General features: G+C 41.4%; 1 protein-coding gene across 5 annotated transcripts in view; it reads left to right on the top strand.

The window, feature by feature from the left end:
* The window catches only part of CYP19A1 (cytochrome P450 family 19 subfamily A member 1), a 108,206-nt gene that overhangs the window by 70,043 nt on the left and 25,430 nt on the right, over positions 1-12,733 (top strand). For all 5 annotated transcript variants that reach the window (XM_055098469.3, XM_055098471.3, XM_063596644.1 and 2 more), the window contains exons 2-3: positions 5,165-5,347; positions 11,107-11,257. In XM_055098469.3, the coding sequence (XP_054954444.1) occupies positions 5,203-5,347; positions 11,107-11,257 (296 nt within the window). In that variant the 5' untranslated portion in view covers positions 5,165-5,202. The remainder of the gene's footprint in view (positions 1-5,164; positions 5,348-11,106; positions 11,258-12,733) is intronic.

Below are 12,733 nucleotides of genomic sequence, written 5' to 3'. Positions count from 1 at the left end.
CTCATTTTACTCTGTAAGAGGTGTGAGGAAATTTACAAACATACATCCACTCAGAATAATAAAAATAAGTGATTTTACCTATTGTCTTTGACAACATCCTTTCACTAGATAAAATGGTGAGTTCCCTATGGCTGACATTACAAAGTCACTCAGAGGTAGCTTATGGCCTGGCACCAAAGCATGGCTAGACAAAGGTAGTTGCAAAAAGAACACAAGTGACTAGCTCCCAGTGTGTAGCTCCGTGAAGGTTGTGACAGTTGGTTCAGATACTAAGTAATGGCGGCAAATGGGCTGGAGTCTCCATTGGGCTCATGGAGAGATGGTTTGTTTGACATCATGCCTGGTCCTTTGAGAGGAGGGCTGTGCTGCAGTCCATTCCCCACCCTCCACATTCATGTCACCTGTGTTGCCCTTGAAGACACTAGAGCTTGGGACTGCCAAGAGAGGATTGAGGGTCCACCAGGAATTCTCAGTAGATTTTTCACAACAGAGGCTTTTGAGAGCAATTAATCTTAGAGAGTTTGAGGTAGGGTAATTTTTGGCAAAGAAGGAAGCCAGGAATTTGCCTTCAACTGACCACTGAGATATGCTTTGATCTTGAATAGAGCAGAGGGTAGGGTTAACGCCCATTATAAAAATTAACATATAAGCCAGAAGATTAAAAAAATACAGGGACGTATCTTGAGATACAGGGACACAACATTATTAGGGACTATGCCTAGAACTTTGTGACTGGATATGGTTAGGCTGGGATGGGAAGGGATATGGTAGGAAAGTAAAGGGAAAAGGGAAGTACAAAACACCAATATTTTGAAGCTGGATGATGGGGTAATGATGTATAAGAAGGTTAGGACTCGGATCACTTGAGGTCAGGAGTTCCAGACTAGCCTGATCAACATGGTGAAACCCTATCCTCCCTACTAAAAATACAAAAATTAACTGGGCATGGTGATGCATACCTATAATCCTAGCTACTTGGGAACTGAGGCGAGAGAATCACTGGAACCTGGGAGGAAGACGTTGCAGTGAGCTGAGATTGTGTCACCACTGCATGCCAGCCTGGGCAACAGAGCAAGACTCTGTCTCAATAAATAAATAAATAAAAATAAAAATAAAAACGTAAGGACAAGGGGAGAAGGTCAGGAGGAGGTTGACAGATTGGGTTTTAGACATAACTATGGAGTAATGGTGAAATATCTGCATAGTGGAGTTCACTAGGCAGTCAGTGCTTCAGGTTTGCTAGAGAGAATAAGAGGGAGTGCAAGCTTGGCACCCAGCCCTCAGATCCAGCGTGGCTGGGTCTGTTTCCCTGCTGGGCCAGTAGCCCCCACGCTAAAAGGATTTAGCAGGGTCTGGTCATGCTAGGCAGAACTTCCACAAGGCCAGGGCCTTCCTCCCCTCCCTGTGGCAGGCTAGGGTTAGGGCTATAGCTGTACTAGGGGATCTGGGAGTCCTTCGTGGCACTGTGGGACCCTGAATGTGTTCAGACCCCCAGGTCACCAGGACACCTGGGCTCTGCTGTGTCCCCAGAGGTTTTTGCCCTGACTCAGGCTGAGGACTTTGGGTGTAGGACTCGCGTTTTCTTATGCAGAGGTTGGTGGGGCGTTGAATGAAGTTGTTAGTAGGCTCCATGTAGCACAGGCACACAGGCCTAGTGCATCAAGTGGCCAGAGTCCCTGCTTGGTGCCAGGCCAACGTGGGATGCTGAGCAGGCAGAGACCACTCTGCAAATAACAATGGTGCGACCCAAGAAAATGACCCTGAGAGGGCAGTGGAGACCAAGGCATTTGAGACGGCCTGGCAAATGCATAGCACCTGAGGGCCATGGGCATGTACGTGTATGTTTGGGGGTGAGGGGAGGGTATTACTGGCCGAGGGGACATGTAAACAACCTCTGTGCAAGTTCTAGGACCTTCCTATATTCCGTACCACTATTTGAAGGCTTCTGTTTAACCTACCCACGTGGCCCATTAGAATGTTCCACTGAACAGGAAAACCAATGTGCATTCAGGAGAGAATCTCAAAGGACCTTTCCAGCTGTGGCATTCAGAGGTCCATAAAGCTTAATCCTTTAAAAGGAATCATTCTAAATAGCCCAGGAGTGAACATAAATGAATGAAAAGTCCATGAATGTGGGGACTGAATCCCATAATAGGTAGCAAAATGGCATGATAAACAGCATGGGCTCTGGAGACAGACCACCTAGGCCCCAATTCCAGCTCTGTCACATATGAGCTGGGTGCCCTAGGGCAAGCTGCTTAACTGCCCCAGGCCTCAGTTTCTCCATCTGTAAAATGGGGATAATTAGACTTAGCTCTCAGGCTTGTCATGAAGATGAATGGCTTAATATTTCTAAAGTGCTTAGACCAATATCTGACACATAGCACATGTTTTCTAGGTGTTAAAAAATATTCTTTTTGATGGGGTTGTTTGTTTTTTTCTTGTAAATTTGAGTTCATTGTAGATTCTGGATATTAGCCCTTTGTCAGATGAGTAGGTTGCGAACATTTTCTCCCATTTTGTAGGTTGCCTGTTCACTCTGATGGTAGTTTCTTTTGCTGTGCAGAAGCTCTTTAGTTTAATTAGATCCCATTTGTCAATTTTGTCTTTTGTTGCCATTGCTTTTGGTGTTTTAGACATGAAGTCCTTGCCCATGCAGATGACGAGTTAGTGGGTGCAGCACACCAGCATGGCACATGTATACGTATGTAACTAACCTGCACAATGTGCACATGTACCCTAAAACTTAAAGTATAATAATTAAAATAAAATAAAATAAAATATATTCTTACCCTGCTGGATTTTTAAGTGATGCTCTTGTCGGGGATCTTTATGACATACTTTTGAGGAAGATGAGAAACCAGGCTTCTTAACTCTGTTAAACATTTTAGACACACAAACAGTCCTCACTTTGCATGGCAGTATGGGGCTGTAAAAATGACCATGCAAGCTAAAACCGTGCAAAGCAATCCTAAAAATCAAGAGAAAAATGACAACTGTTCTGTGACCTTTAAAATTTGTTGTCAAAGCATTAGAAACTCTTACCATAGGTTATAAGTGTGTAGGGGAACAAACAAACAAAAATAGTAAAATATTTTAGGACACAGTAATTTGAAACATTAGAAACAATGCAACATTTTAAGTGTTTTCTTTCTTTGTGAAAATAAACTTACTAAGAGGTTTTTTAAAAGTGCTTGCCTTCTTCTCTTTGCATAACTTACGATACTGAGGGAACATCTTTTCTATGCCAGTGAATTGCCATAGTCCTTTATAAATTTGCATCAGCTTGCAACATCTTATCTCTTTGCTTTCAATGTTGTGAAATACCTCTGAAAGTTCCTATAATGTGAAGTTTTTTGCTGGGATCACTTCCTGTGGGACATCTTCATCCTTTTTGTTGCAACCACTTTCCTCATTTATGCTTTGAACAATGGTTTCAGGTTTCATCAATATAAATCAAAACTTCAAGGGTCCCAACTGTCAGAAAGTCACATAGAACTTACTCAGAATGATGTCAAATTCCACTCTAGAAATTTAAAACCTCACCCTGTTAAAAATAGCTTGTCATCAACAAAGGAACCAGATGATAACAGACACAAGGCTGACTTTTTAGTTTCGACTTATATATATTAAAAAAAAAACAACCACAAAACTGCTCAACATAAGCACAATGTGCTTTCAGGAGAGAATCTCAAAGGACCTTTCCAGTGCATTTTCAGTGCCCTGCACCCAAGCATTAATGATTATTTAAATGGTAGAATAACATAAAATGATGAAGCAACTGGATAAATTCAACTATGTTGTAAAAATTTTGTAGTTGACAGAAATCAGTCTTTGGACTTTAAGATCTCATATAGATCAGAGGAGAAATATAATGACATACTCCTTAAGAATCTGATGAAAGTTATGGCCTTTCTCCACTAGAATGTGCACATGAGCCGATACAATATTTTATGCAGAGTTTCAGGGAATACACAGAGCCCCCAATATCCAGTTAGAAGCCCTGGCTGTGAATCCAGAATTTTATTACAGGTGAAACCCAGCACAAGTCTGATTGAGAGCCATTGCAAGTCACAGAAACTCTAGGCCCTGTCTAAGTAAAGGCAAACCTTGGAGTATGTCATCTGCCACTGAAAATGCATTTAGTGATGACTCACTCTTTCCTCACTATACAAGTTTGTTCAACCTACACCTCTTCAGCTACAGACTACCTACCATCCCTGAAACTCTGTTCTGAGAGTAAAGGGATTACAAAACCTGGCTGAAAAGACAGATTCAATGGCATGTTGAAAAACACAGCAGAACCAGCACATCAAACTGTAAATTGATTGTCTTGCACAGGATGTTAGCTGCTCTTCAAATGAGGTTCCTGAGTGGCACCTGAGCCTATTGCTGGTGGCATCCTATTCTGCCTGTTCTCTCTTTCTTCCTCCTTCCCCATTCCTTTCTTTCTCTTCTCCCTTATTCTTCCTCTGCAATTCTTTTTTTCCACACTACCGTTGGCCGGTCCCTAGGGACACTGTTTAATCTGGCCCGTGGTACAAGAGATTTTAGATCTTCATTGAAGTCACTAGAGATGGCCTGAGTGAGTCACTTTGAATTCAATAGACAAACTGATGGAAGGCTCTGAGAAGACCTCAACGATGCCCAAGAAATGTGTTCTTACTGTAGAAACTTACTATTTTGATCAAAAAAGTCATTTTGGTCAAAAAGGGGAGTTGGGGGATTGCTTTTTTTGTTTTTAAATTGATTTGGCTTCAAGGGAAGAAGATTGCCTAAACAAAACCTGCTGATGAAGTCACAAAATGACTCCACCTCTGGAATGAGCTTTATTTTCTTATAATTTGGCAAGAAATTTGGCTTTCAATTGGGAATGCACGTCACTCTACCCACTCAAGGGCAAGATGATAAGGTTCTATCAGACCAAGCGTCTAAAGGAACCTGAGACTCTACCAAGGTCAGAAATGCTGCAATTCAAGCCAAAAGATCTTTCTTGGGCTTCCTTGTTTTGACTTGTAACCATAAATTAGTCTTGCCTAAATGTCTGATCACATTATAAAACAGTAAGTGAATCTGTACTGTACAGCACCCTCTGAAGCAACAGGAGCTATAGATGAACCTTTTAGGGGATTCTGTAATTTTTCTGTCCCTTTGATTTCCACAGGACTCTAAATTGCCCCCTCTGAGGTCAAGGAACACAAGATGGTTTTGGAAATGCTGAACCCGATACATTATAACATCACCAGCATCGTGCCTGAAGCCATGCCTGCTGCCACCATGCCAGTCCTGCTCCTCACTGGCCTTTTTCTCTTGGTGTGGAATTATGAGGGCACATCCTCAATACCAGGTAAGTCAGTCATTTATTTCTGTATCGAAGGAGATTATTTACTTGGGATTTTGGTGCATGATGGTAAAGAAAATTTTGCAAAAGGACAAAAAGCAAACCTGGAAAGATCTCTGAAGACTATGTCTGTGTTAGCAAATGAGGACTTGGGAGAAAATTTTCAGACCAATTATCTGCACATTTTAAATGAAAGCACTTAAAAAATATCTTAGATAAACCCTTCCACTCTGTGCTGTGCTTTCGTAAAGTAGACTTGGCACAAGTACCCTTTAAAACAAGCTCAAGATGGGGTGGAGTAAAGTAAAATTCCAGGGTTTTCTGGTTAACTTTTAAAAAATAGATTGCAATTTTGCTCTGAAGGTGAAAATGTCTCTGGAACACCTTCTTCACTGCTTTTCTTCTCCCTTTCACTTTGTTTCCTCCATGCCCCCTCTTTGTCTTGTATTTATCCCTTCTCTTTATTCCACTCATCATTTTCTCTTATTCTTGGGAATGTGGTGATAGTGGTCCCCATTTTCCTCCCACTGTCTGGATCCCATTAGACCCTTATGGGAGCCTGGTAGTGGGAGAAAAATGGGGACCACTCCAGTGCTCTTGGAACATCATACCCCGAGAGAATCTTCAACAAGATCTGTGGGTCAATCAAAAGCAGAGAATAATATAATTATTCAGATAATCCCAATAGAAAACCCCACCCTTCCACCCTTAAAGCCGCAATGATCAGATATCAGATTAATTCAGAATGACTTGAAATTTCAGACTGCTTCTTTAGGTTTCAGTGAAAATGCTTCATTGCAGGCACATCTGTTCCCAATTCCATAAGATATCCAATGAGACTTTAAGAGCATAGTTACACACTGGTAAGTGTGGTGGGCCTCGTCTCAGTGGGATCAGAAGTGGGAGCATGGGGCTGGCACAAAATGCTCTGTGTCTGGATTCTTTTTAACATTCCAGATAATTGCCTGTCTCTCTGCCTGATTCAGCCTGATATTTTAGATTACTTTAATGCCCAGTTTAAAGGAACATTTAGTTAATTTTGTTCTCTGCTCCCTGACAGGGTCAATTCTAGAGAAGAGAGGCTCAGAGCTAAGGGACAACTGTTTCATGGTCTTTAACTTGAACTCTGTTCCCCGGTGTAGCCCTTCCTCACTGGATTTCTCCTCTCCCATGGGGGCTTCTAGGTCAGGGTCAGTGAATGGTCGGGGTGGGGTGAGTAAGTGGTGGGGGTGGAAAGCCTTTTTTTCCTCTTCTTCCCTTCATAGGCTCAGGTGCTAAATTCCAATTTGTCTGTGTTAGCAGACAATCAGGCCAGGAGAGTCCAGCACTGCCCACGCAGCATTGCCCATCCAGTGAGCCACAGGTTCCCAAGCTTTTAAGTCTATGTAAGAACACCCAGCAGGTAGGAGCTTGTTAACATTTCTGTTCCTGGACCCTGCTCCTGACCCTGCTCAGACTCTTCAGGCCTAGAAACATGCATTTTTAAAAAGTCCCCCCAGATGCTTATGTTAATCAGCACTGGTGGAATTTCCTTGGACCCTTGACCAAGGAGGTCAGCCTGTTAGGACAAGCCTGAGAACCAGCAGCCCTGAAGCTCTGGATCAGTGGGAGAGTAGGCAGCACCTCACTCTGTCCACCATTTCTGGGCCAGGGCCATCATGCTGATCCACTGACAGTCAGATCAAGTAGCACAGTGATTCTCAGCACTGTCTGAGGTAGGAGCTCAGCTAGTTTGGGGTTGCTATTTTTAAAAAAATCTCCCTTCCTGATTTTTTATGAGCAGCCAAGGTTGAGAGCCACAAATATGAGCCTAACTCCTTCATTTGACAGAAGGGGAAACTGAGACCCAGGGAGTTGATCTGCCTTGCCCAGACAAAATGCTATGACAAGCATGAGAAACCATGGAGTTCAAACTCGTCATTTTACAAGTGAATGGTTAAAGCCCAGAGAAGGGAAATGGCTTGTCATCTCCCCAGCTGGACAGAAAGTGGGAATGTAGGGGGACCACCAGGAAGTCCTAAAGCCCAGGTTGATGATTATTTTGCTAGACAGGTAGTTTCTAGTTTCACACTTTCCTTTTGAAAGCAGAAGGTCTAGTTAGAATCCACTAGTAGCACAGACTGTGAGATCCTATGGTTTCTGGTTGGGGGAGGGAAGATAAGAAAATTGGCCTTGTTTGGGGTGGCTTTTGCTGATCAATACTCCTGAGCTCCTGCCAGCTCCCTTTAATCAGTGGCTCTCTAGGTTCTTGGTTTTAGAGGTTTAGGGGAAGCACAGAGTCAGGAAAGCTCAGGAACAGTGAAAGCTGGAGGGACTTATAATGATTTAAAGCCCTTAAGTGAGTTATAATTTACAAGGCAGTTTCGTGCCCATTTTCTCTGGTGAGGTTGGTGTGTTTGTGTCTGTTTTGTAGTTGGCAAAACTGAGACTCAAAGAGTCACACAACTAGTAATGCTGAAACTGGGGCTCATATGTAAGCTTCCTCTAGCCGTATTTACTGCTAAGTAAACAGGCTGCCCTGTTTTCCTGCTTAGGGGCAGGAGGATGTGTGAAAAGATTAAAGAGATGTGGTTTCTGCCCCGAGGGGATTATATAAAAGTAGTAAAGACAGTCAGGGGCACACACATAGGTGGTTGACTTAGTGCCAGGTAGGGGCTATGAAAGTCCTGAGGAAAGGGTCATTCCTGCGGAGGAGGGGGAGTGGCCGGGGGAGGGGGGCGGGGTTGGAAGCTTCAGTTCTGAAAAATTGCTCCCAGACCACTGATCTGGGTCAGGACTCACAGTCACCTGGCACTGGCTGCTCTCCCTTCCCCCAGGACGTATAGCCATCCCCAGCTCTAAACAAGGGTCCTCTCCCTCCAGATGCCATGCTCTGCCCTGGGTACCACATCCCAGAGAAGGGAACTAGGGGGGAAAAAAGCATGGCAACTGACATTCCTCTTTTTCTTGTTAAGATAATATTTCACAGAAAACTGGACAGTGCGGTGACAAATTTGCCATCACAATGCAGCCTGACAAAGCGGATGTTACCCTTGTTCCAGAAGCTCCTCGTGTGCCTTTGCAATCACTCTCTCTCTCTCACTCCAGAGCAAAACACTGTCTTTGATTTTGTGACAGTCACTCCCTTGCTTTTTTTTTTTTTTTTATCATTTTACCACATAATTTCACATCCCAGAGAATACAGGTTAATTTTGCCTTGTTTTAAAGGTTTTAGCAGTCAATTCATACATTATGTATTCTTCTATCTTGCTTCTTTTGCCCAATAGTATGTTTCTAAGATCCATCCACATCGTGGCATGCAGGTGTAGTTCATTTTCATTGCCATAGGGTATTGAGTTATATAAATATCTCATGGTTTAACTGCCAGTTCCACTGTTGAGGGACACTTGAGGTGTCTTTAGTTTGGGGCTATTGTGAACAGGGCTGTTCTGAATGTATATGTGCACACAGGTTTCTCTATGGTGTACATCTGTAAGGCGTGGAAAGCAACAGCTTGTTGATTAGGACAGCTGGGGAGAGGTCCCAGCTGTTGGCTCCAAGGAGGCTGTCTCTGTACAAAAATGCAGCAAAGTATTCACTGCTTCTTTTAGGGTGTGAAAGAGGCTCCCACCATCATTGCATGCCTAGATAAGCATTCCCAAATCTGAGAAGCAACGATCAGCTTAATGTGGCTACAACCAGAATATTTCCCTAATATTTTGCCAAAGTTTCTACCTTCCTCCAGCATTCTTCTCTCCAGCTGGAGGGTGGGTAGAAGGCCTAAGATATACACGTAAATGAAAAGGTCACACTGTGTTAACATTCTTTTATTTAGTAATTATTTTTCACATACTCTCCTCTCTTGCCCCTAGACTCTGATGGGGACCATTATGCTTGTAACATCTCCAGTCCCTAATTTTAGTGTCTATACCAGTAGTATCTATACCAGTAATTGTTTGTTGGATGAATTAAGCTGATATACAACTGATCGCTAGGGACTCAAAACTCTGGTTCTCTTCTGGTTAGAACACTCAGGTTCTTAATCTAAGCACGAGGTTCAATCTCCCTTTTTCAGTAGATGCATCTCTCCTGCATCACAGCTTACATTTGAATGGCAGGTCCCAAATATTAAGATTTTTACATGGCGGTCTGGGTGTGGTGGCACAAGCCTGTAATCCCAGCTACTCGGGAGGCTGAGGCAAAAGAATCGCTTGAACCCGGGAGGTGGAGGCTGCAGTGAGCTGAGATCATGTCCCTGCACTACAGCCTGGGCAACAGAGCGAGACTCTGTCTCAAAAAAAAGGATGGCATTTAAAACTTCATCCTTTATATTAGATACACATGCCTAATTAATTTTTAAAATTTATTCAGGAAACATTCGTTGAGCATCTACAATGTGCCAAGCTATAAATATCCAGTGAGATATTATATTATGCATATATTAATTGATTAAAAGTTAATATATCTAATGACAGTTTAAGGAAATACATATTCAATCAAATCTGCTGTGGAAATCTTTTAAAGAGCTTAATGAAATTATTTTAATACAAAGTCAGTCATCTACTGTATAATGTAGTGTTACTAAAATAATCACAAGATTAATAACCTTAGACCATATTTTGGTTCTATAGGTATTAGCAAAGATCTTTTATTTAAAGGGAAAAAAGAGTTGACAGTCTTGCTCATATTAACTCAGCTATTACAAAGTAAAAGACTAAACACTGTTTGCTGTGTTTGGGATTAAACATCCAATTCAGATGATTCAAGCAAAAGCTTACACTATGTATATTATTACACAACTTTTGCCCATAAGGTGAGAATGCTGTCTCACGTAGTTAGGCATGTTTTGGCTTCAGAATGATTTCACTGACAGAATGGAATTAAAGGAGAAAGATTTAGAAAAACTGCTACTTGTCAACTCCTGAAAACATTCTAAAACTTTTTAATCTAACGTTTTACCAACACCAGTAAAATCAAGCTACCAAGGTTGTTCTCTGATATAAGCAGCACCAAATTCCCCAGTTGTTCCCTGGACGCATGTTCTTTACAATTCTGCCATCCTCTGCATAAGCAAGATTGTAAGCAGCCACTACTCTCGGCTAAAACCAGATCATGGGACTCAAACTCCAATCTAGAGGCTCAAAGACCCATTGCCTGACTCCTCATCTCTTAGCTTTATTTTGCCTAATTAGATTTAGCTTAAGAGCCTTTTCTTAAACGGAGTCTTTTTTGAGGGTAACAAAAGAAATAGATGTTCTTGGATTGGACATTCTCCTTGTAGATCTTGTTTCTTTCAGTTGAAAGATTTCCTACAAAACTACAGACCAGTTTTAACCCACCCATTGTGTCAACCGGGGCACTCAAACCAAAAGTTTCCAGAAAAAACTAGGCGCCAAACAGATCTGCCAGATCGTCACTCATCAGCGTTTCCATGTTTGCTACCAAATGCACCAATTGACTTGTATTAGAAACTCACTGATACCAGTTAACCTGGGAAGAAATTAGCACACACACCCCAGTTCATTCAGACTGAAATGATTGAGACCAAATAAAACTAGTGTGGTGTGGATACTGAACTCCTTTTTACTCATGGAGAAGTGAAGAGCCTCATGTTAAGCGTGAGGCTTTTGTTTTGTTTTGTTTCAAATCACTTTATTCGTGATTCACAGATATACATCACATGTAAAGAACACTTAGCTATAAAAGAACAAAAACAGGAGTAACACAAAACAGTTGCAATTTTTGGTGTAACTAAGATGTTGCTTATGCTCTGACACCTGTCCTAGGTCCTGGCTACTGCATGGGAATTGGACCCCTCATCTCCCACGGCAGATTCCTGTGGATGGGGATTGGCAGTGCCTGCAACTACTACAACCGGGTGTATGGAGAATTCATGCGAGTCTGGATCTCTGGAGAGGAAACACTCATTATCAGCAAGTGAGTCTGTTCATAATCGAAGACATACTTTTTAAATCGAGGCTGGAGTTTTTTCCACTTAAGACAACTTTATTTTGAATCTTGATGTCTTTGTTTCTAACGCTATATTTTTACCACTGAAATGAAGTGAGCAATCCCCAGAAATCTAACATTGCAAACAGAATAATTGGGTTTTGCTTGAATTGAAGCCAGCAGTACATAAATAACTAACTCTGGAAAGTTGGGAAATTATTTACAATCTCTGTGAGCAGTGAATGTGGAAACTTAGAAGCCAGATAATTTGATTTTGACAAAACATACTTTAGGGAGAGGTGTTATCTTTTCTGCTTTCCCAAGTTTTTTGGTCTTAACGACAAATAAACATTAAAAAGAACCAAGCCAAACAAACAAAGAAAAAACCCACAGAAAACAAAAATAAAACCCGAGACATCACTGCACTATAGTCTGGGTGACAGAGCAAGACCCTGTCTTTTAAAAAATAAAACAAACCTGAGGCAGAGGTATCTGATTAGCAATTTGCTAATTTATTCTCCTGCCAAGCAACTGAGCACCTCTAAAAGAGCAGATGGTAAGCCGACCTTGGCTGAATCCGATTAAAGTAAAGAATAAAGAAAATAAAAGAACAAGACAGTAGAAAAAGAAGTAATTCACATGCTGCTTTCCCATTTATGACTTTATGCGAGTATCCCGGTGGAGTGATCTTACATAAATCAGGAACAATATTACCCATTTAAAAAAATAGTGTCCTCCCTCTCTGCATTATTATATTTTGTGGATAACTAGCAGATTGAATTAGCTCTATGGTTAACTAAATAGGAATTGACTATAAGGAACTAGTTTGGTGAAATACTTGTTTTCTTGTTTATTGATCTTAGAAAATGGAGAATTTCAAAGATGGCGTATTTCCCTAGACTTTCAGCCAGCTTTAGTAGACTTTTAGCAAAGCTATCTGCAAACATTGTCTCATTAACACATGTTTATATTCGTAATCCCTGATAGCGCTTTACCCACAAACTAAAGCTGACCAGGGTGTTTTACCAATTTGTTAGAATTATTCATTCAGATACAAAGACTATAGCTCAAAAGTAAGTGAAGCTTTTCTAAACTACATAATTTTTTCAGGTCAAGATTACATACATCATCTCATAAAATACCACGGTATCCTCAAAGCCCAAATATTTGAAGCAGATATTGAAAGAAGGGAGCAGGGGAGAAATTGGTATTATTTTAATACTTCTAAATATTTCAAACTATCCAAAAAGAATTTTTTTGACCTGGGATTTTTGTTTGTTTGTTTCATTCAGTTTTGTGTTGTAGCACTTTTAAGAGTAGCTGAGGCAAACCTCACACAACTAAACAGAAATGGCTTCAGGTGGAAACATCATTTCATTGGGTTCATTGTGAAGTACTCTAATGCAGTAGTTTTCAAAGTGTGGTCCTTCAACAAGCAGCATCAACAAGCCTGGGAACTTGTTA

This window comes from Pan paniscus, chromosome 16 (genome assembly GCF_029289425.2).
Source record: "Pan paniscus chromosome 16, NHGRI_mPanPan1-v2.0_pri, whole genome shotgun sequence".
Classification (NCBI taxonomy): domain Eukaryota; kingdom Metazoa; phylum Chordata; class Mammalia; order Primates; family Hominidae; genus Pan; species Pan paniscus.
Note: the sequence above shows the minus strand (reverse complement) of the source record. Positions and strands in the feature narration are given on the sequence as shown.